The sequence below is a fragment of the Scyliorhinus torazame genome, chromosome 26, assembly GCF_047496885.1.
Source record: "Scyliorhinus torazame isolate Kashiwa2021f chromosome 26, sScyTor2.1, whole genome shotgun sequence".
NCBI lineage: Eukaryota > Metazoa > Chordata > Chondrichthyes > Carcharhiniformes > Scyliorhinidae > Scyliorhinus > Scyliorhinus torazame.
In genome coordinates, this window is record NC_092732.1 from 36,636,558 (window position 1) to 36,659,798 (window position 23,241).

Below are 23,241 nucleotides of genomic sequence, written 5' to 3' on the forward strand. Positions count from 1 at the left end.
AGGGTCAGTACTGAGGGAGTGCCGCACTGTCAGAGGGTCAGTACTGAGGGAGCTCCGCACTGTCGGAGGGTCAGTACTGAGGGAGCGCCGCACTGTCAGAGGGTCAGTACTGAGGGAGCGCCGCACTGTCGGAGGGTCAGTACTGAGGGAGTGCCGCACTGTGGGAGGGTCAGTACTGAGGGAGCACCGCACTGTCAGAGGGTCAGTACTGAGGGAGCGCCGCACTGTCAGAGGGTCAGTACTGAGGGAGCGCCGCACTGTCAGAGGGTCAGAACTGAGGGAGTGCCGCACTGTGTGGGGGGGGGGGGTCAGTACTGAGGGAGTGTCGCACTGTCAGAGGGTCAGTACTGAGGGAGTGCCGCACTGTGTGGGGGGGGGGGGGGGGGGGTCAGTACTGAGGGAGTGCCACACTGTCAGAGGGTCAGTACTGAGGGAGCACCGCACTGTCAGAGGGTCAGTACTGAGGGAGTGCCGCACTGTCAGAGGGTCAGTACTGAGGGAGCGCCGCACTGTGGGAGGGTCAGTACTGAGGGAGTGCCGCACTGTCAGAGGGTCAGTACTGAGGGAGCGCCGCACTGTCAGAGGGTCAGTACTGAGGGAGCGCCGCACTGTGGGAGGGTCAGTACTGAGGGAGTGCCGCACTGTCAGAGGGTCAGTACTGAGGGAGCGCCGCACTGTCAGAGGGTCAGTACTGAGGGAGCGCCGCACTGTGGGAGGGTCAGTACTGAGGGAGCACCGCACTGTGGGAGGGTCATTACTGAGGGAGCGCCGCACTGTCAGAGGGTCAGTACTGAGGGAGCGCCGCACTGTCAGAGGGTCAGTACTGAGGGAGTGCCGCACTGTCAGAGGGACAGTACTGAGGGAGCGCCGCACTGTCGGAGGGTCAGTACTGAGGGAGTGCCGCACTGTGGGAGGGTCAGTACTGAGGGAGCACAGCACTGTGGGAGGGTCATTACTCAGGGAGCGCCGCACTGTCAGAGGGTCAGTACTGAGGGAGCGCCGCACTGTCAGAGGGTCAGTACTGAGGGAGTGCCGCACTGTCAGAGGGTCAGTACTGAGGGAGCGCCGCACTGTCGGAGGGTCAGTACTGAGGGGGCGCCGCACTGTCAGAGGGTCAGTACTGAGGGAGCGCCGCACTGTGGGAGGGTCAGTACTGAGGGAGCGCTGCACTGTCAGAGTGTCAGTACTGAGGGAGTGCCCACTGTCAGAGGGTCAGTACTGAGGGAGCGCCGCACTGTCAGAGGGTCAGTACTGAGGGAGTGCCGCACTGTCAGAGGGTCAGTACTGAGGGAGCGCCGCACTGTGGGAGGGTCAGTACTGAGGGAGTGCCGCACTGTCAGAGGGTCAGTACTGAGGGAGCGCCGCACTGTCAGAGGGTCAGTACTGAGGGAGCGCCGCACTGTGGGAGGGTCAGTACTGAGGGAGTGCCGCACTGTCAGAGGGTCAGTACTGAGGGAGCGCCGCACTGTCAGAGGGTCAGTACTGAGGGAGCACCGCACTGTGGGAGGGTCAGTACTGAGGGAGCGCCGCACTGTCGGAGGGTCAGTACTGAGGGAGTGCCGCACTGTGGGAGGGTCAGTACTGAGGGAGTGCCGCACTGTGGGAGGGTCAGTACTGAGGGAGCACCGCACTGTGGGAGGGTCATTACTGAGGGAGCGCCGCACTGTCAGAGGGTCAGTACTGAGGGAGCGCCGCACTGTCGGAGGGTCAGTACTGAGGGAGTGCCGCACTGTGGGAGGGTCAGTACTGAGGGAGCGCCGCACTGTCAGAGGGTCAGTACTGAGGGAGCGCCGCACTGTCAGAGGGTCAGTACTGAGGGAGTGCCGCACTGTGTGGGGGGGGGGGGTGTCAGTACTGAGGGAGTGCCACACTGTCAGAGGGTCAGTACTGAGGGAGCGCCGCACTGTCAGAGGGTCAGTACTGAGGGAGTGCCGCACTGTCAGAGGGTCAGTACTGAGGGAGCGCCGCACTGTCAGAGGGTCAGTACTGAGGGAGCGCCGCACTGTCAGAGGGTCAGTACTGAGGGAGCGCCGCACTGTGGGAGGGTCAGTACTGAGGGAGTGCCACACTGTCAGAGGGTCAGTACTGAGGGAGCGCCGCACTGTCAGAGGGTCAGTACTGAGGGAGCGCCGCACTGTGGGAGGGTCAGTACTGAGGGAGCACCGCACTGTGGGAGGGTCATTACTGAGGGAGCGCCGCACTGTCAGAGGGTCAGTACTGAGGGAGCGCCGCACTGTCAGAGGGTCAGTACTGAGGGAGTGCCGCACTGTCAGAGGGTCAGTACTGAGGGAGCGCCGCACTGTCAGAGGGTCAGTACTGAGGGAGTGCCGCACTGTCAGAGGGTCAGTACTGAGGGAGCGCCGCACTGTGGGAGGGTCAGTACTGAGGGAGTGCCGCACTGTCAGAGGGTCAGTACTGAGGGAGCGCCGCACTGTCAGAGGGTCAGTACTGAGGGAGCGCCGCACTGTGGGAGGGTCAGTACTGAGGGAGTGCCGCACTGTCAGAGGGTCAGTACTGAGGGAGCGCCGCACTGTCAGAGGGTCAGTACTGAGGGAGCACCGCACTGTGGGAGGGTCAGTACTGAGGGAGCACCGCACTGTGGGAGGGTCATTACTGAGGGAGTGCCGCACTGTCAGAGGGTCAGTACTGAGGGAGCGCCGCACTGTCGGAGGGTCAGTACTGAGGGAGTGCCGCACTGTGGGAGGGTCAGTACTGAGGGAGCGCCGCACTGTCAGAGGGTCAGTACTGAGGGAGCGCCGCACTGTGGGAGGGTCAGTACTGAGGGAGTGCCGCACTGTCAGAGGGTCAGTACTGAGGGAGCGCCGCACTGTCAGAGGGTCAGTACTGAGGGAGCACCGCACTGTGGGAGGGTCAGTACTGAGGGAGCACCGCACTGTGGGAGGGTCATTACTGAGGGAGTGCCGCACTGTCAGAGGGTCAGTACTGAGGGAGCGCCGCACTGTCAGAGGGTCAGTACTGAGGGAGTGCCGCACTGTCAGAGGGTCAGTACTGAGGGAGCGCCGCACTGTCGGAAGGTCAGTACTGAGGGGGCGCCGCACTGTCAGAGAGTCAGTACTGAGGGAACACCGCACTGTCGGAGGGTCAGTACTGAGGGAGTGCCGCACTGTGGGAGGGTCAGTACTGAGGGAGCGCCGCACTGTCAGAGGGTCAGTACTGAGGAAGTGCCGCACTGTGTGGGGGAGGGGGGGGGTCAGTACTGAGGGAGTGTCGCACTGTCAGAGGGTCAGTACTGAGGGAGCACCGCACTGTGGGAGGGTCATTACTGAGGGAGCGCCGCACTGTCAGAGGGTCAGTACTCAGGGAGCGCCGCACTGTCAGAGGGTCAGTACTGAGGGAGTGCCGCACTGTCAGAGGGTCAGTACTGAGGGAGCGCCGCACTGTCGGAGGGTCAGTACTGAGGGAGTGCCGCACTGTGGGAGGGTCAGTACTGAGGGAGCACCGCACTGTCAGAGGGTCAGTACTGAGGGAGCGCCGCACTGTCAGAGGGTCAGTACTGAGGGAGTGCCGCACTGTCAGAGGGTCAGTACTGAGGGAGCGCCGCACTGTCGGAGGGTCAGTACTGAGGGGGCGCCGCACTGTCAGAGAGTCAGTACTGAGGGAACACCGCACTGTCGGAGGGTCAGTACTGAGGGAGTGCCGCACTGTGGGAGGGTCAGTACTGAGGGAGCGACGCACTGTCAGGGGGTCAGTACTGAGGATGTGCCGCACTGTGGGAGGGTCAGTACTGAGGGAGCGCCGCACTGTCAGAGGGTCAGTACTGAGGGAGCGCCGCACTGTCAGAGGGTCAGTACTGAGGGAGTGCCGCACCGTGGGAGGGTCAGTACTGAGGGAGCACAGCACTGTCAGAGGGTCAGTACTGAGGGAGCGCTGCACTGTGGGGGGGGGGGTCAGTAGTGAGGGAGCACCGCACTGTGGGAGGGTCAGTACTGAGGGAGTGCCGCACTGTCAGAGAGTCAGTACTGAGGGAGCGCTGCACTGTGGGAGGGTCAGTACTGAGGGAGAGCCGCACTGTCAGAGGGTCAGTACTGAGGGAGCACCGCACTGTCAGAGGGTCAGTACTGAGGGAGCGCCGCACTGTCAGAGGGTCAGTACTGAGGGAGTGCCGCACTGTGGGAGGGTCAGTACTGATGGAGCGCCGCACTGTCAGAGGGTCAGCACTGAGGGAGTGCTGCACCGTGGGAGGGTCAGTACTGAGGGAGCACAGCACTGTCAGAGGGTCAGTACTGAGGGAGCGCTGCACTGTGGGAGGGTCAGTACTGAGGGAGCACCGCACTGTCAGAGGGTCAGTACTGAGGGAGCACCGTACTGTGGGAGGGTCAGTACTGAGGGAGCGCCGCACTGTCAGAGGGTCAGTACTGAGGGAGCCGCACTGTCAGAGTGTCAGTACTGAGGGATCGCCGCACTGTTGGGGGGTCAGCACTGAGGGAGTGCCGCACTGTGGGAGGGTCAGTACTGTCATCTGAGAGTACCTTTAAGAAATGGGTGTTTATTACTGCAGTGATGTCAGAGAGTGGGTGGAGCTGGGCTGTCTGTCAGCTTTTTACTTTTGTTTTAGGCTGTTTGCTGCAGGGTGTGTTTTAGTCTCGTTGTCAGAGCTGGGTAGCTGCAGTCACAGCCAGAAGGTGTATGAATCTCTCTCTGTAATCTAAAAACTGCAAATCGATCCTTTGGTGATTTAAAACTAATAACAGTAGTGACTTTAACCTGATGTGCTTCTGTTTAAAGGTTTTTTTTTAAAGGCTTCTGGATGTTAAAAGGACAGCTTATGGATTACTTAGTGTTGTAGTCTTTGGGGGTTGTATTTGAATTGATGGTCGCTAAGATGTTCACTGTATGTTTTAAAAAGGTTAACTTGAGTTCATAGAATAAACATTGTTTTGCTTTAAAAAATACTTGTCCATTTCTGCTGTCCCACACCTGGAGAGTGGGCCGTGCGCTCCCCGCACCACAATCTAGTAAAAGTTGTGGGTCAGGTGAACTCCATGGTACACTTTGGGGTTCTATAAACCCTGGCCCATAACAGCTCTGAGGAAGTTATGCCAGACTAAATATTGATGACCTTTCGGGGCAAGGACATTCAGTGCAACCCACACTGGAGCTTGCTTGCATCCGACAGCGGGATTGTGCGTTGATGCAGATGGGGGCAGTTGGCGAGCCCTGTCCAGCCCTCCCACCCGCAACCCCCCCCCCCCCCAATCAAAAGGTCATTTCTCGCTCCGCTGCCTGCAACATGTGCCCGACACTGCTTACCGCTTAATGGCGGAGGGGTCGGTGAGGTCGATACAGGTCCCGTTTAGCATGGAGAGAATTTTCCTCGCTCGCGACGGTTGGATGTCAAACATGCAGGTAATCCCCTTGGCAAATTCCATATTCTCGAATTGCCCACAGAGCTGAGAGCAGGGATGAAAGGGACAGATTGCAAGATTAATTCATGGATGCGTTCCCAGGCATAGATTATGCCGGACAAAAACTAGGGGATAAATAGCGACAGTGGGGGTACACGAGGAGACAGAGGGAAATCAGATTTGAAACCTCCTTTCAATATGACACCAGGGGCGAAATTCTCCCGAAACGGCGCGATGTCCGCCGACTGGTGCCCAAAACATCTTTGGGGGCCGAGCCCCAACATTGAGGGGCTCGGTCGGCGCCGGACGAATTTCCGCCCCGCCAGCTGGCGCGGAAATGACATCCCCGGGCGGCGCATGCGCGGGAGCGTCAGCGGCCGCTCACAGTTCCCCGCGCGTGCGCAGTGGAGGGAGTCTCTTCCCCCTCCGCCATGGTGGAGACCGTGGCGGAGGCGGAAGGGAAAGAGTGCCCCCACGGCACAGGCCCGCCCGCGGATCGGTGGGCCCCGATCGCGGGCCAGGTACACCGTGGGGGGCACACCCCCGGGGCCAGATCGCCCCGCGCCCCCCCCCCCCCAGGACCCCGGAGCCCGCCCACGCCGCCTTGTCCCGCCGGTAAGGTAGGTGATTTAATTTACGCCGGCGGGACAGGCAATTTATCGGCGGGACTTCGGCCCATCCGGGCCGGAGAATCAAGCGGGGGGGGGGGGGCGCCAACCGGCGCGATTCCCGCCCCCGCCGAATCTCCGGTGCCGGAGACTTCGGCAACCGGCGGGGGCGGGATTCATGCCAGCCCCCGGCAATTCTCCGACCCGGCGGGGGGGGGACGGAGAATCTCGCCCCAGAACATCCACTTTCAGCCAGTGGGAATCAGCACATTGAGGAATCTAAGCACCTGTATTGGAGACTTGTCAATAAACACTCCCAGGACAGGTACAGCACAGGGTTAGATACAGAGTAAAGCTCCCTCTACACTGTCCCCATCAAACACTCCCAGGACAGGTACAGCACGGGGTTAGATACAGAGTAAAGCTCCGTCTACACTGTCCCCATCAAACACTCCCAGGACAGGTACAGCATGGGGTTAGATACAGAGTAAAGCTCCCTCTACACTGTCCCCATCAAACACTCCCAGGACAGGTACAGCACGGGGTTAGATACAGAGTAAAGCTCCCTCTACACTGTCCCCATCAAACACTCCCAGGACAGGTACAGCACGGGGTTAGATACAGAGTAAAGCTCCCTCTACACTGTCCACATCAAACACTCCCAGGACAGGTACAGCACGGGGTTAGATACAGAGTAAAGCTCCCTCTACACTGTCCCCATCAAACACTCCCAGGACAGGTACAGCACGGGGTTAGACACAGAGTAAAGCTCCCTCTACACTGTCCCCATCAAACACTCCCGGGACAGGTACAGCACGGGGTTAGATACAGAGTAAAGCTCCCTCTACACTGTCCCCATCAAACACTCCCAGGACAGGTACAGCACGGGTTAGATACAGAGTAAAGCTCCCTCTACACTGTCCCCATCAAACACTCCCAGGACAGGTACAGCACGGGGTTAGATACAGAGTAAAGCTCCCTCTACACTGTCCCCATCAAACACTCCCGGGACAGGTACAGCACGGGGTTAGATACAGAGTAAAGCTCCCTCTACACTGTCCCCATCAAACACTCCCAGGACAGGTACAGCACGGGGTTAGATACAGAGTAAAGCTCCCTCTACACTGTCCCCATCAAACACTCCCAGGACAGGTACAGCACGGGTTAGATACAGAGTAAAGCTCCCTCTACACTGTCCCCATCAAACACTCCCAGGACAGGTACAGCACAGGGTTAGATACTGAGTAAAGCTCCTCCACACTGTCCCCATCAAACACTCCCAGGACAGGTACAGCACAGGGTTAGATACAGAGTAAAGCTCCCTCTACACTGTCCCCATCAAACACTCCCAGGACAGGTACAGCACAGGGTTAGATACTGAGTAAAGCTCCTCCACACTGTCCCCATCAAACACTCCCAGGCCAGGTACAGCACGGGGTTAGATACAGAGTGAAGCTCCCTCTACACTGTCCCCATCAAACACTCCCAGGACAGGTACAGCACGGGGTTAGATACAGAGTAAAGCTCCCTCTACACTGTCGTCGTCAAACACTCCCAGGACAGGTACAGCACGGGGTTAGATACAGAGTGAAGCTCCCTCTACACTGTCCCCATCAAACACTCCCAGGACAGGTACAGCACGGGGTTAGATACAGAGTAAAGCTCCCTCTGCACTGTCCCCATCAAACACTCCCAGGACAGGTACAGCACGGGGTTAGATACAGAGTAAAGCTCCCTCTACACTGTCCCCATCAAACACTCCCAGGACAGGTACAGCACGGGGTTAGATACAGAGTAAAGCTCCCTCTACACTGTCCCCATCAAACACACCCAGGACAGGTACAGCACGGGGTTAGATACAGAGTAAAGCTCCCTCTACACTGTCTCCCTCAAACAGGGGTAGGAGTCCTTTCTATTTCGGTCCATGGGCCCATAATCGGGGTGTTCCTTCAAGCAGAGGACTCAGTTGAGTCAGCCTCCTGGCCAGGACACTGTGTTCCCAGGTGTTTTTGAAAGGAGAAACCAGACTCCTCGGCACCGAATGGTCTTTTGTGGAAAGACGTTTTGATTGGCCAACTGGCAACCGGCAGGCTGGCCAGGGACAGTGTTCTGCCTGCGTGATGCTTGCTGGGGTTGGTTCCTGCGTGATGCCAGCTGAGAGAGATGGGCAGAAGTGTTTAGAGCTTGGAAGTGGAAGGAACTTGCCCTCGCTCTCTCAGTCTCTCTCTCTCTCTCTCTCTCTCTCTCTCTGTCTCCCTCTCTCTCTCCCTCCTGCTTGCTGAACTGCAAGAACTGCCCTGTTGCTCTGAAAGCAGCGAGGGCCTGGCCCATCCTTCGCTGTCGACCTGAAATGACGCAGGGTCCGCAGAGAAAGGAGACAACCGTCCCGGAGCAAACCATCCCCAGCCGAGAAAGAGGTACCAAAACGAAAGGCTGAACTTCAGGAAGACAGGAATAAAAGAATGACTAGGGTAAGAGTAGGGCCAGTAGGGAAGTTGTGCGTGGAGTCCGAGGAGATAGGAAAGGTGCTAAATTAATATCTTTCGTCCATATTCACACAGGAAAAAGACAATGTTGTCGAGGAGAATACTGAGATTCAGGCTACTAGACTAGAAGGGCTTGAGGTTCATAAGGAGGAGGTGTTTGCAATTCTGGAATGTGTGAAAATAGGTAAGTCCCCTGGGCCGGATGGGATTTATCCTAGGATTCTCTGGGACGCTAGGGAGGAGATTGCTGAGCCTTTGGCTTTGATCTTTAAGTCATCTTTGTCTACAGGAATAGTGCCAGAATACTGGAGGATAGCAAATGTTGTCCCCTTGTTCAAGAAGGGGAGTAGAGACAACCCCAGTAACTATAGACCAGTGAGCCTTACTTCTGTTGTGGGCAAAATCTTGGAAAGGTTTCTAAGAGATAGGATGTATAATCATCTGGAAAGGAATAATTTGATTAGAGATAGTCAACACGGTTTTGTGAAGGTAGGTCGTGCCTCACAAACCTTATTGAGTTCTTTGAGAAGGTGACCAAACAGGTGGATGAGGGTAAAGCAGTTGATATGGTGTATATGGATTTCAGTAAAGCGTTTGATAAGGTTCCCCACGGTAGGCGACTGCAGAAAATACAGAGGCATGGGATTCAGGGTGATTTTGCCGTTTGGATCAGAAATTGGCTAGCTGGAAGAAGACAAAGGGTGGTGGTTGATGGGAAATGTTCAGCCTGGAGTCCAGTTACTAGTGGTGACCACAAGGATCTGTTTTGGGGCCACTGCTGTTTGTCATTTTTATAAATGACCTGGAGGAGGGGGTAGAAGGATGGATGAGTAAATTTGCAGATGACACTAAAGTCGGTGGAGTTGTGGACAGTGCGGAAGGATGTTACAAGTTACAGAGGGGCATAGATAGGCTGCAGCGCTGGGCTGAGAGGTGGCAAATGGAGTTTAATGCAGAAAAGTGTGAGGTGATTCATTTTGGAAGGAATAACAGGAAGACAGAGTACTGGGCTAATGGTAAGATTCTTGGCAGTGTACATGAGCAGAGAGATCTCGGTGTCCATGTCCATAGATCCCTGAAAGTTGCCACCCAGGTCGAGAGGGTTGTTAAGGCGGCGTACGGTGCGTTAGCTTTTATTGGTAGAAGGATTGAGTTTCGGAGCCATGAGGTCATGTTGCAGCTGTACAAAACTCTGGTGCGGCCGCATTTGGAGTATTGCGTGCAATTCTGGTGGCTGCATTATAGGAAGGATGTGGAAGCATTGGAAAGGGTGCAGAGGAGATTTACCAGAATGTTGCCTGGTATGGAGGGAAGATCTTATGAGGGAAGGCTGAGGGACTTGAGGCTGTTTTCGTTAGAGAGAAGAAGGTTAAGAGGTGACTTAATTGAGGCATACAAGATGATCAGAGGATTGGATAGGGTGGACAGTGAGAGCCTTTTTCCTCGGATGGTGATGTCTAGCACAAGGGGACATCGCTTTAAATTGAGGGGTGATAGATATAGGACAGATGTCAGAGGTAGGTTCTTTACTCAGAGAGTAGTAAGGGCGAGGAATGCCCTGCCTGCAACAGTAGTGGACTCGCCAACACTAAGGGCATTCGAATGGTCATTGGATAGACATATGGCCGATAAGGGAATAGTGTAGATGGGTTTAGAGTGGTTTCACAGGTCGGCGCAACATCGAGGGCCGAAGGGCCCGTACTGCGCTGTAATGTGCTATGTTCTACGTTCTAACCGGAAGTCATTCCAGAGCGTCAAAAATCCTCACCCGTTTATTTTTGATTGATATCGTCCTTCCCTTTCTGTCACCCCGCTGTGGCGTTTGTTGTGTGTGTCGAGAGTGGGGCGAGTTAGAAAGCGGGAGAGAATAAAAGTCCGCTCCGTGGAGGGGTGTGCCCGGCAGTAGCAGGCTTTCAACGACTTCTTCGAGAAGCAGTAAAGGGGGACACGGTGATGTCAGGTCCTACCTTCTGAGGGGTGACCCGATTGAAGTACTTGGCCGGGGCGCAAGTGACGTAGGCTCCCAGAATATCCAGATTGGCGTCACTCAACAACGTGGCATCGCAGTCAGCTGCACGAGCGGCAAGGAGAAATTTATTTTTTTTAAAATATATTTTATTGAAATTTTTTTTCCCTGAGCAACATTTTTCCCGCTTACAAAACAAGCGAAACGATAACAGTAACAAAACAGAATTTTTTTAACAATAATAATAATAATATACAAGTAACAAAACCTCGTACTCTATTGACCTATACTCAACTAAGCCTCCTCCGCCCCGCTCCCCCCTGGGTCGCTGCTGCTGGTCATCTGTCTTCCCTCTAACGTTCCCCTAGGTAGTCGAGAAATGGCTGCCACCGCCTGGTGAACCCTTGAGCCGATCCTCTCAGGGCAAACTTTATCCGCTCCAGTTTAATGAACCCCGCCATATCGTTTACCCAGGCCTCCAGTCCGGGGGGTTTCGCCTCCTTCCACATGAGTAGGATCCTGCGCCGGGCTACTAGGGACGCAAAGGCCACGACGTCGGCCTCTTTCGCCTCCTGCACTCCCGGCTCTTCCGCAACTCCAAATAGAGCTAACCCCCAGCCTGGTTTGACCCGGGCCTTCACCACCTTCGAAATCACTCCCTTCCAATACCCTTCCAGTGCCGGGCATGCCCAAAACATATGTGCGTGGTTTGCCGGGCTCCCGCCGCACCTCCCACATTTGTCCTCCACTCCAAAGAACCTGCTCAATCTTGCTCCCGTTATGTGTGCTCTATGTAGCACCTTAAATTGAATCAGGCTAAGCCTGGCGCGTGAGGAAGAGGAATTTACCCTGCTTAGGGCATCAGCCCACATACCCTCCTCTATCTCCTCCCCTAGTTCTTCTTCCCACTTTCCTTTTAGTTCGCCCACCGACTCCTCCCCCTCTTCCCTCATCTCTCGGTAAATCTCTGACACCTTGCCCTCTCCGACCCACACCCCTGAAAGCACCCTGTCCTGTATCCCCTGTGTCGGGAGCCGCGGAAATTCCCTCACCTGTTATCTAGTAAACGCCCTCACCTGCATATATCTCAAGAAATTCCCCCGGGGCAACTTATACATTTCCTCCAGTGCTCCCAAGCTCGCAAAAGTCCCATCTATGAATAAATCTCCCACCTTCCTAATTCCCAACTGGTACCAGCTCTGAAATCCTCCATCCATTCTTCCTGGGGTGAACCTATGGTTGTTCCTGATAGGGGACCCCACCAGGGCTCCCCGCACCCCTCTCTGTCACCTCCACTGTCCCCATATGTTCAGTGTTGCCGCCACCACCGGGTTCGTGGTGTACTTTGCAAGGAGAATATTTAATGTGTGGAAGAGAGTGAGAGAGGTTGGTCAGATCATCACACTGGTGCTTCCCCTCTGAAAGAATCTGTTCCCCACCCCCCAGGCCCTTTTGAACACGTGTTCAATACCTCGTCAAATCTACTTCTCCGATCCCCAACGCCAGCCCCCGTGCCGACCACAACAGCTGGCCCGCTGCCTGTTAGTCCCATTACAAGCAAGGATTGGAAAGGAAAAGTGTTGGTGGACATCGGAGGGACTGGAGGAGGTTACAGAGATAGGGAGGGGGTGTAGGGGCTGGAGGAGGTTACAGAGATAGGGAGGGGGTGTAGGGGGCTGGAGGAGGTTACAGAGATAGGGAGGGGGTGTAGGGGGCTGGAGGAGGTTACAGAGATCGTGAGGGGGTGTAGGGGCTGGAGTAGGTTACAGAGATAGGGAGGGGGTGTAGGGGCTGGAGGAGGTTACAGAGATAGGGAGGGGGTGTAGGGGCTGGAGGAGGTTACAGAGATAGGGAGGGGGTGTAGGGGCTGGAGGAGGTTACAGAGATAGGGAGGGGGTGTAGGGGCTGGAGGAGGTTACAGAGATAGGGAGGGGGTGTAGGGGCTGGAGGAGGTTACAGAGATAGGGAGGGGGTGTAGGGGCTGGAGGAGGTTACAGAGATAGGGAGGGGGTGTAGGGGCTGGAGGAGGTTACAGAGATAGGGAGGGGGTGTAGGGGCTGGAGGGGGTTACAGAGATAGGGAGGGGGTGTAGGGGCTGGAGGAGGTTACAGAGATAGGGAGGGGGTGTAGGGGCTGGAGGAGGTTACAGAGATAGGGAGGGGGTGTAGGGGCTGGAGGAGGTTACAGAGATAGGGAGGGGGTGTAGGGGCTGGAGGAGGTTACAGAGATAGGGAGGGGGTGTAGGGGCTGGAGGAGGTTACAGAGATAGGGAGGGGGTGTAGGGGCTGGAGGAGGTTACAGAGATAGGGAGGGGGTGTAGGGGCTGGAGGGGGTTACAGAGATAGGGAGGGGGTGTAGGGGCTGGAGGAGGTTACAGAGATAGGGAGGGGGTGTAGGGGCTGGAGGAGGTTACAGAGATAGGGAGGGGGTGTAGGGGCTGGAGGAGGTTACAGAGATAGGGAGGGGGTGTAGGGGCTGGAGGAGGTTACAGAGATAGGGAGGGGGTGTAGGGGCTGGAGGAGGTTACAGAGATAGGGAGGGGGTGTAGGGGCTGGAGGAGGTTACAGAGATAGGGAGGGGGTGTAGGGGCTGGAGGAGGTTACAGAGATAGGGAGGGGGTGTAGGGGCTGGAGGGGGTTACAGAGATAGGGAGGGGGTGTAGGGGCTGGAGGAGGTTACAGAGATAGGGAGGGGGTGTAGGGGCTGGAGGAGGTTACAGAGATAGGGAGGGGGTGTAGGGGCTGGAGGAGGTTACAGAGATAGGGAGGGGGTGTAGGGGCTGGAGGAGGTTACAGAGATAGGGAGGGGGTGTAGGGGCTGGAGGAGGTTACAGAGATAGGGAGGGGGTGTAGGGGCTGGAGGAGGTTACAGAGATAGGGAGGGGGTGTAGGGGCTGGAGGAGGTTACAGAGATAGGGAGGGGGTGTAGGGGCTGGAGGAGGTTACAGAGATAGGGAGTGGGGGTAGGGGCTGGAGGAGGTTACAGAGATCGTGAGGGGGTGTAGGGGCTGGAGGAGGTTACAGAGATAGGGAGGGGGTGTAGGGGCTGGAGGTGGTTACAGAGATAGGGAGCGGGTGTAGGGGCTGGAGGAGGTTACAGAGATAGGGAGGGGGTGTAGGGGCTGGAGGAGGTTACAGAGATAGGGAGGGGGTGTCGGGGTTGGAGGAGGTTACAGAGATAGGGAGGGGGGTGTAGGGGGCTGAAGGAGGTTACAGAGATAGGGAGGGGGTGTAGGGGCTGGGGGAGGTTACAGAGATAGGGAGGGGCTGTAGGGGCTGGAGGAGGTTACAGAGATAGGGAGGGGGTGTAGGGGCTGGAGGAGGCTACAAAGACAGGGAGGGGGTGTAGGAGCTGGAGGAGGTTACAGAGATAGGGAGAGGGTGTAGGAGCTGGAGGAGGTTACAGAGATAGGGTGGGGGTGTAGGGGGCTGGAGGAGGTTACAGTGATAGGGAGGGGGTGTAGGGGCTGGAGGAGGTTACAGAGATAGGGAGGGGGTGTAGGAGCTGGAGGAGGTTACAAAGACAGGGAGGGGGGTGTAGGGGGCTGGAGGAGGTTACAGAGATAGGGAGGGGGTGTAGGGGGCTGGAGGAGGTTACAGAGATAGGGAGGGGGTGTCGGAGCAGGAGGAGGTTACAAAGACAGGGAGGGGGGTGTAGAGGGCTGGAGGAGGTTACAGAGATAGGGAGGGGGTGTAGGGGGCTGGAGGAGGTTACAGCGATAGGGAAGGGGTGTAGGGGCTGGAGGAGGTTACAGAGATAGGGAGGGGGTGTAGGGGCTGGAGGAGGTTACAAAGACAGGGAGGGGGTGTAGGAGCTGGAGGAGGTTACAGAGATAGGGAGAGGGTGTAGGAGCTGGAGGAGGTTACAGAGATAGGGTGGGGGTGTAGGGGGCTGGAGGAGGTTACAGAGATAGGGAGGGGGTGTAGGAGCTGGAGGAGGTTACAAAGACAGGGAGGGGGGTGTAGGGGGCTGGAGGAGGTTACAAAGACAGGGAGGGGGGTGTATGGGGCTGGAGGAGGTTACAGAGATAGGGAGGGGGTGTAGGGGGCTGGAGGAGGTTACAGAGATAGGGAGGGGGTGTAGGAGCAGGAGGAGGTTACAAAGACAGGGAGGGGGGTGTAGGGGGCTGGAGGAGGTTACAGAGATAGGGAGGGGGTGTAGGGGGCTGGAGGAGGTGACAGAGATAGGGAGGGGGTGTAGGGGCTGGAGGAGGTTACAGAGATAGGGAGGGGGTGTAGGGGCTGGAGGAGTTTGCAGAGATAGGGAGGGGGTGCAGGGGCTGGGGGAGGTTACAGAGATAGGGAGTGGGTGTAGGGGCTGGAGGAGGTTACAGAGATAGGGAGGGGGTGTAGGGGCTGGAGGAGGTTACAGAGATAGGGAGGGGGTTGTAGGGGCTGGAGGAGGTTACAGAGATAGGGAGGGGGTGTAGGGGCTGGAGGAGGTTACAAAGACAGGGAGGGGGGTGTAGGGGGCTGGAGGAGGTTACAGAGACAGGGAGGGGGGTGTAGGGGCTGGAGGAGGTTACAGAGATAGGGAGGGGGTGTAGGGGCTGGAGGAGGTTACAGAGATAGGGAGGGGGTGTAGGGGCTGGGGGAGGTTACAGAGTTAGGGAGGGGGTGTAGGGGGCTGGAGGAGGTTACAGTGATAGGGAGGGGGTTGTAGGGGCTGGAGGAGGTTACAGAGATAGGGAGGGGGTGTAGGGGCTGGAGGAGGTTACAAAGACAGGGAGGGGGGTGTAGGGACTGGAGGAGGTTACAGAGATAGGGAGGGGGTGTCGGGGCTGGAGGAGGTTACGGAGTTAGGGAGGGGGTGTAGGGGCTGGAGGAGGTTATAGAGATAGGGAGGGGGTGTGGGGGCTGGAGGAGGTTACAGAGATAGGGAGGGGGTGTAGGGGGCTGGAGGAGGTTACAGAGATAGGGAGGGGGTTGTAGGGGGCTGGAGGAGGTTACAAAGACGGGGAGGGGGATGTAGGGACTGGAGGAGGTTACAGAGATAGGGAAGGGGTGTCGGGGCTGGAGGAGGTTACAGAGATAGGGAGGGGGTGTAGGGGCTGGAGGAGGTTACAGAGATAGGGAGGGGGTGTAGGGGACTGGAGGAGGTTACAGAGTTAGGGAGGGGGTGTAGGGGCTGGAGGAGGTTACAGAGATAGGGAGGGGGTGTCGGGGCTGGAGGAGGTTACAGAGATAGGGAGGGGGAGTAGGAGCTGGAGGAGGTTACAGAGATAGGGAGGGGATGTAGGGGGCTGGAGGAGGTTACAGATATAGGGAGGGGGTGTAGGAGCTGGAGGAGGTTACAGAGATAGGGGGGAGTAGGAGCTGGAGGAGGTTACAGAGATAGGGAGGGGGTGTAGGGGCTGGAGGAGGTTACAGCGATAGGCAGGGGGTGTAGGGGCTGGATGAGGTTACAGAGATAGGGAGGGGGTGTAGGGGGCTGCAGGAGGTTACAGAGATAGGGAGGTGGTGTAGGGGCTGGAGGAGGTTACAGGGATAGGGAGGGGTTGTAGGGGCAGGAGGAGGTTACAGAGATAGGGAGGGGATGTAGGGGCTGGAGGAGTTTACAGAGATAATGAGGGGGGGTGGGGACTGGAGGAAGTTAGGGGGTTGAGGAGGTTACAGTGATAGGGAGGGGGTGTAGGGGGCTGGAGGAGGTTACAGAGATAGGGAGGGGGTGTAGGGGCTAGAGGAGGTTACAGAGATAGGGAGGGGGTGTAGGGGTTGGAGGAGGTTACAGAGATAGGGAGGGGGTGTAGGGGGCTGGAGGAGGTTACAGAGATAGGGAGGGGGTGTAGGGGCTGGAGGAGGTTACAGAGATAGGGAGGGGGTGTAGGGGCTGGAGGAGGTTACAGAGACAGGGAGGGGGTGTAGGGGCTGGAGGAGGTTACAGAGATAGGGAGGGGGTGTAGGGGGCTGGAGGAGGTTACAGAGTTGGGAGGGGGTGTAGGGGGCTGGAGGAGGTTACAGAGATAGGGAGTGGGTGTAGGGGGCTGGAGGAGGTTACAGAGTTAGGGATGGGGTGTAGGGGCTGGAGGGGGTTACAGAGATAATGAGGGGGGGGTGGGGACTGGAGGAGGTTAGGGGGTTGAGGAGGTTACAGTGAGAGGGAGGGGGTGTAGGGGGCTGGAGGAGGTTACAGAGATAATGAGGGGGGGGGTGGGGACTGGAGGAGGTTAGGGGGTTGAGGAGGTTACAGTGATAATGAGGGGGTGTAGGGGCTGGTGAGGTTACAGAGATAGGGAGGGGGTGTAGGGGGCTGGAGGAGGTTACAGAGATAGGGAGGTGGTGTAGGGGCTGGAGGAGGTAACAGGGATAGGGAGGGGTTGTAGGGGCAGGAGGAGGTTACAGAGATAGGGAGGGGATGTAGGGGCTGGAGGAGGTTACAGAGATAATGAGGGGGGGGGACTGGAGGAGGTTACAGAGATAGGGAGGGGGTGTAGGGGGCTGGAGGAGGTTACAGAGATAGGGAGGGGGTGTAGGGGCTGGAGGAGGTTACAGAGATAGGGAGGGGGTGTAGGGGGCTGGAGGAGGTTGCAGAGATAGGGAGGGGGTGTAGGGGCTAGAGGAGGTTACAGAGATAGGGAGGGGGTGTAGGGGGCTGGAGGAGGTTACAGAGATAGGGAGGGGGTGTAGGGGGCTGGAGGAGGTTACAGAGATAGGGAGGGGGTGTAGGGGCTGGAGGAGGTTACAGAGATAGGGAGGGGGTGTAGGGGCTGGAGGAGGTTACAGAGATAGGGAGGGGGTGTAGGGGCTGGAGGAGGTTACAGAGATAGGGAGGGCGTGTAGGGGCAGGAGGAGGTTACATAGATAGGGAGGGGATGTAGGGGCTGGAGGAGGTTACAGAGATAGGGAGGGGGTGCAGGGGCTGGAGGAGGTTTCAGAGATAATGAGGGGGTGTGGGGACTGGAGGAGGTTACAGAAATAGGGAGGGGCTGCAGGGACTGGAGGAGGTTACAGAGATAGGGAGGAGGTTGTCGGGGCTGGAGGAGATTACAGAGATAATGAGGGGGGGTGGGGACTGGAGGAGGTTAGGGGGTTGAGGAGGTTACAGTAATAATGAGGGGGTGTCGGGGCTGGAGGAGGTTACAGAGATAGGGAGGGGGTGTAGGGGATGGAGGAGGTTACAGAGATAGGGAGGGGGTGTAGGGGCTGGAGGAGGTTACAGAGATAGGGAGGGGGTGTCGGGGCTGGAGGAGGTTACAGAGATAGGGAGGGGGTGTAGGGGCTGGAGGAGGTTACAGAGATAATGAGGGGGTGTAGGGGCTGGAGGAGGTTACAGAGATAGGGAGGGGGTGTCGGGGCTGGAGGAGGTTACAGAGATAGGGAGGGTGTGTAGGGGTCTGGAGGAGGTTACAGAGATAGGGAGGGGGTGTGGGGGCTGGAGGAGGTTACAGAGATAGGGAGGGGCTGTGGGGGCTGGAGGAGGTTACAGAGATAGGGAGGGTGTGTAGGGGTCTGGAGGAGGTTACAGAGATAGGGAGGGGATGTAGGGGCTGGAGGAGATTACAGAGATAGGGAGGGGGTGTAGGGGCTGGAGGAGGTTACAGAGATAGGGAGGGGTGTAGGGGCTGGAGGAGGTTACAGAGATAGGGAGGGGGTGTAGGGGCTGGAGGAGGTTACAGAGATAGGGAGGGGGTGTGGGGGCTGGAGAAGGTTACAGAGATAGGGAGGGGGTGTAGGGGCTGAAGGAGGTTACAGAGATAGGGAGGGGGTGTAGGGGCTGGAGGAGGTTACAGTGATAGGGAGGGGGTGTAGGGGCTGGAGGAGGTTACAGAGATAGGGAGGGGGGTGTAGGGGCTGGAGGAGGTTACAGAGATAGGGAGGGGGTGTAGGGGCTGGAGGAGGTTACAGAGATAGGGAGGGGTGTAGGGGCTGGAGGAGGTTACAGAGATAGGGAGGGGGTGTCAGGGCTGGAGGAGGTTACAGAGATAGGGAGGGGCTGGAGGGGCTGGAGGACGTTACAGGGATAGGGAGGGGGTGTAGGGGCTGGAGGAGGTTACAGAGATAGGGAGGGGGTGTAGGGGCTGGAGGAGGTTACAGAGATAGGGATGGGGTGTAGGGGCTGGAGGAGGTTACAGAGATAGGGAGGGGGTGTAGGGGCTGGAGGAGGTTACAGAGATAGGGAGGGGGTGTAGGGGCTGGAGGAGGTTACAGAGATAGGGAGGGGCTGTAGGGGCTGGAGGAGGTTACAGAGATAGGGAGGGGGTGTAGGGGCTGGAGGAGGTTACAGAGATAGGGAGGGGGTGTAGGGGCTGGAGGAGGTTACAGAGATAGGGAGGGGGTGTAGGGGCTGGAGGAGTTTGCAGAGATAGGGAGGGGGTGCAGGGGCTGGGGGAGGTTACAGAGATAGGGAGTGGGTGTAGGGGCTGGAGGAGGTTACAGAGATAGGGAGGGGGTGTAGGGGCTGGAGGAGGTTACAGAGATAGGGAGGGGGTTGTAGGGGCTGGAGGAGGTTACAGAGATAGGGAGGGGGTGTAGGGGCTGGAGGAGGTTACAAAGACAGGGAGGGGGGTGTAGGGGGCTGGAGGAGGTTACAGAGACAGGGAGGGGGGTGTAGGGGCTGGAGGAGGTTACAGAGATAGGGAGGGGGTGTAGGGGCTGGAGGAGGTTACAGAGATAGGGAGGGGGTGTAGGGGCTGGGGGAGGTTACAGAGTTAGGGAGGGGGTGTAGGGGGCTGGAGGAGGTTACAGTGATAGGGAGGGGGTTGTAGGGGCTGGAGGAGGTTACAGAGATAGGGAGGGGGTGTAGGGGCTGGAGGAGGTTACAAAGACAGGGAGGGGGGTGTAGGGACTGGAGGAGGTTACAGAGATAGGGAGGGGGTGTCGGGGCTGGAGGAGGTTACGGAGTTAGGGAGGGGGTGTAGGGGCTGGAGGAGGTTATAGAGATAGGGAGGGGGTGTGGGGGCTGGAGGAGGTTACAGAGATAGGGAGGGGGTGTAGGGGGCTGGAGGAGGTTACAGAGATAGGGAGGGGGTTGTAGGGGGCTGGAGGAGGTTACAAAGACGGGGAGGGGGATGTAGGGACTGGAGGAGGTTACAGAGATAGGGAAGGGGTGTCGGGGCTGGAGGAGGTTACAGAGATAGGGAGGGGGTGTAGGGGCTGGAGGAGGTTACAGAGATAGGGAGGGGGTGTAGGGGACTGGAGGAGGTTACAGAGTTAGGGAGGGGGTGTAGGGGCTGGAGGAGGTTACAGAGATAGGGAGGGGGTGTCGGGGCTGGAGGAGGTTACAGAGATAGGGAGGGGGAGTAGGAGCTGGAGGAGGTTACAGAGATAGGGAGGGGATGTAGGGGGCTGGAGGAGGTTACAGATATAGGGAGGGGGTGTAGGAGCTGGAGGAGGTTACAGAGATAGGGGGGAGTAGGAGCTGGAGGAGGTTACAGAGATAGGGAGGGGGTGTAGGGGCTGGAGGAGGTTACAGCGATAGGCAGGGGGTGTAGGGGCTGGAGGAGGTTACAGGGATAGGGAGGGGGTGTAGGGGCAGGAGGAGGTTACAGAGATAGGGAGGGGATGTAGGGGCTGGAGGAGTTTACAGAGATAATGAGGGGGGGTGGGGACTGGAGGAAGTTAGGGGGTTGAGGAGGTTACAGTGATAGGGAGGGGGTGTAGGGGGCTGGAGGAGGTTACAGAGATAGGGAGGGGGTGTAGGGGCTAGAGGAGGTTACAGAGATAGGGAGGGGGTGTAGGGGTTGGAGGAGGTTACAGAGATAGGGAGGGGGTGTAGGGGGCTGGAGGAGGTTACAGAGATAGGGAGGGGGTGTAGGGGCTGGAGGAGGTTACAGAGATAGGGAGGGGGTGTAGGGGCTGGAGGAGGTTACAGAGACAGGGAGGGGGTGTAGGGGCTGGAGGAGGTTACAGAGATAGGGAGGGGGTGTAGGGGGCTGGAGGAGGTTACAGAGTTGGGAGGGGGTGTAGGGGGCTGGAGGAGGTTACAGAGATAGGGAGTGGGTGTAGGGGGCTGGAGGAGGTTACAGAGTTAGGGATGGGGTGTAGGGGCTGGAGGGGGTTACAGAGATAATGAGGGGGGGGTGGGGACTGGAGGAGGTTAGGGGGTTGAGGAGGTTACAGTGAGAGGGAGGGGGTGTAGGGGGCTGGAGGAGGTTACAGAGATAATGAGGGGGGGGTGGGGACTGGAGGAGGTTAGGGGGTTGAGGAGGTTACAGTGATAATGAGGGGGTGTAGGGGCTGGTGAGGTTACAGAGATAGGGAGGGGGTGTAGGGGGCTGGAGGAGGTTACAGAGATAGGGAGGTGGTGTAGGGGCTGGAGGAGGTAACAGGGATAGGGAGGGGTTGTAGGGGCAGGAGGAGGTTACAGAGATAGGGAGGGGATGTAGGGGCTGGAGGAGGTTACAGAGATAATGAGGGGGGGGGACTGGAGGAGGTTACAGAGATAGGGAGGGGGTGTAGGGGGCTGGAGGAGGTTACAGAGATAGGGAGGGGGTGTAGGGGCTGGAGGAGGTTACAGAGATAGGGAGGGGGTGTAGGGGGCTGGAGGAGGTTGCAGAGATAGGGAGGGGGTGTAGGGGCTAGAGGAGGTTACAGAGATAGGGAGGGGGTGTAGGGGGCTGGAGGAGGTTACAGAGATAGGGAGGGGGTGTAGGGGGCTGGAGGAGGTTACAGAGATAGGGAGGGGGTGTAGGGGCTGGAGGAGGTTACAGAGATAGGGAGGGGGTGTAGGGGCTGGAGGAGGTTACAGAGATAGGGAGGGGGTGTAGGGGCTGGAGGAGGTTACAGAGATAGGGAGGGCGTGTAGGGGCAGGAGGAGGTTACATAGATAGGGAGGGGATGTAGGGGCTGGAGGAGGTTACAGAGATAGGGAGGGGGTGCAGGGGCTGGAGGAGGTTTCAGAGATAATGAGGGGGTGTGGGGACTGGAGGAGGTTACAGAAATAGGGAGGGGCTGCAGGGACTGGAGGAGGTTACAGAGATAGGGAGGAGGTTGTCGGGGCTGGAGGAGATTACAGAGATAATGAGGGGGGGTGGGGACTGGAGGAGGTTAGGGGGTTGAGGAGGTTACAGTAATAATGAGGGGGTGTCGGGGCTGGAGGAGGTTACAGAGATAGGGAGGGGGTGTAGGGGATGGAGGAGGTTACAGAGATAGGGAGGGGGTGTAGGGGCTGGAGGAGGTTACAGAGATAGGGAGGGGGTGTCGGGGCTGGAGGAGGTTACAGAGATAGGGAGGGGGTGTAGGGGCTGGAGGAGGTTACAGAGATAATGAGGGGGTGTAGGGGCTGGAGGAGGTTACAGAGATAGGGAGGGGGTGTCGGGGCTGGAGGAGGTTACAGAGATAGGGAGGGTGTGTAGGGGTCTGGAGGAGGTTACAGAGATAGGGAGGGGGTGTGGGGGCTGGAGGAGGTTACAGAGATAGGGAGGGGCTGTGGGGGCTGGAGGAGGTTACAGAGATAGGGAGGGTGTGTAGGGGTCTGGAGGAGGTTACAGAGATAGGGAGGGGATGTAGGGGCTGGAGGAGTTTACAGAGATAGGGAGGGGGTGTAGGGGCTGGAGGAGGTTACAGAGATAGGGAGGGGGTGTAGGGGACTGGAGGAGGTTACAGAGATAGGGAGGGGGTGTAGGGGCTGGAGGACGTTACAGAGATAGGGAGGGGTAGTAGGGGCTGGAGGAGGTTACAGAGATAGGGAGGGGGAGTAGGGGCTGGAGGAGGTTACAGAGATAGGGAGGGGGTGTAGGGGCTGGAGGAGGTTACAGAGATAGGGAGGGGGTGTAGGGGCTGGAGGAGGTTACAGAGATAGGGAGGGGGTGTAGGGGGTGGAGGAGGTTACAGAGATAGGGAGGGGGGTGTAGGGGCTGGAGGAGGTTACAGAGATAGGGAGGAGGTTGTCGCGGCTGAAGGAGATTACAGAGATAATGAGGGGGGGTGGGGACTGGAGGAGGTTAGGGGGTTGAGGAGGTTACAGTAATAATGAGGGGGTGTCGGGACTGGAGGAGGTTACAGAGATAGGGAGGGGGTGTAGGGGATGGAGGAGGTTACAGAGATAGGGAGGGGGTGTAGGGGCTGGAGGAGGTTACAGAGATAGGGAGGGGGTGTCGGGGCTGGAGGAGGTTACAGAGATAGGGAGGGGGTGTCGGGGCTGGAGGAGGTTACAGAGATAGGGAGGGGCTGTAGGGGCTGGAGGAGGTTACAGAGATAGGGAGGTGGTGTAGGGGCTGGAGGAGGTTACAGAGATAGGGAGGGTGTGTAGGGGTCTGGAGGAGGTTACAGAGATAGGGAGGGGGTGTGGGGGCTGGAGGAGGTTACAGAGATAGGGAGGGGGTGTAGGGGCTGGAGGAGGTTACAGAGATAGGGAGGGTGTGTAGGGGTCTGGAGGAGGTTACAGAGATAGGGAGGGGGTGTGGGGGCTGGAGGAGGTTACAGAGATAGGGAGGGGGTGTAGGGGCTGGAGGAGGTTACAGAGATAGGGAGGGGGTGTAGGGGCTGGAGGAGGTTACAGAGATAGGGAGGGGGTGTAGGGGCTGGAGGAGATTACAGAGATAGGGAGGGGGTGTAGGGGCTGGAGGAGGTTACAGAGATAGGGAGGGGTGTAGGGGCTGGAGGAGGTTACAGAGATAGGGAGGGGGTGTAGGGGCTGGAGGAGGTTACAGAGATAGGGAGGGGGTGTGGGGGCTGGAGAAGGTTACAGAGATAGGGAGGGGGTGTAGGGGCTGAAGGAGGTTACAGAGATAGGGAGGGGGTGTAGGGGCTGGAGGAGGTTACAGTGATAGGGAGGGGGTGTAGGGGCTGGAGGAGGTTACAGAGATAGGGAGGGGGGTGTAGGGGCTGGAGGAGGTTACAGAGATAGGGAGGGGGTGTAGGGGCTGGAGGAGGTTA

General features: G+C 58.0%; 1 protein-coding gene across 1 annotated transcript in view; it reads right to left on the minus strand.

Annotated features, from left to right (window-relative positions):
* Nucleotides 1–23,241, minus strand: part of LOC140402878 (uncharacterized) — a 120,994-nt gene that overhangs the window by 17,908 nt on the left and 79,845 nt on the right. The window contains exons 15-16 of the mRNA XM_072490504.1: nt 10,428–10,531; nt 5,272–5,411 (exon numbers count right to left, since the gene is read on the minus strand). Of these exons, the coding sequence (XP_072346605.1) occupies nt 5,272–5,411; nt 10,428–10,531 (244 nt within the window). The remainder of the gene's footprint in view (nt 1–5,271; nt 5,412–10,427; nt 10,532–23,241) is intronic.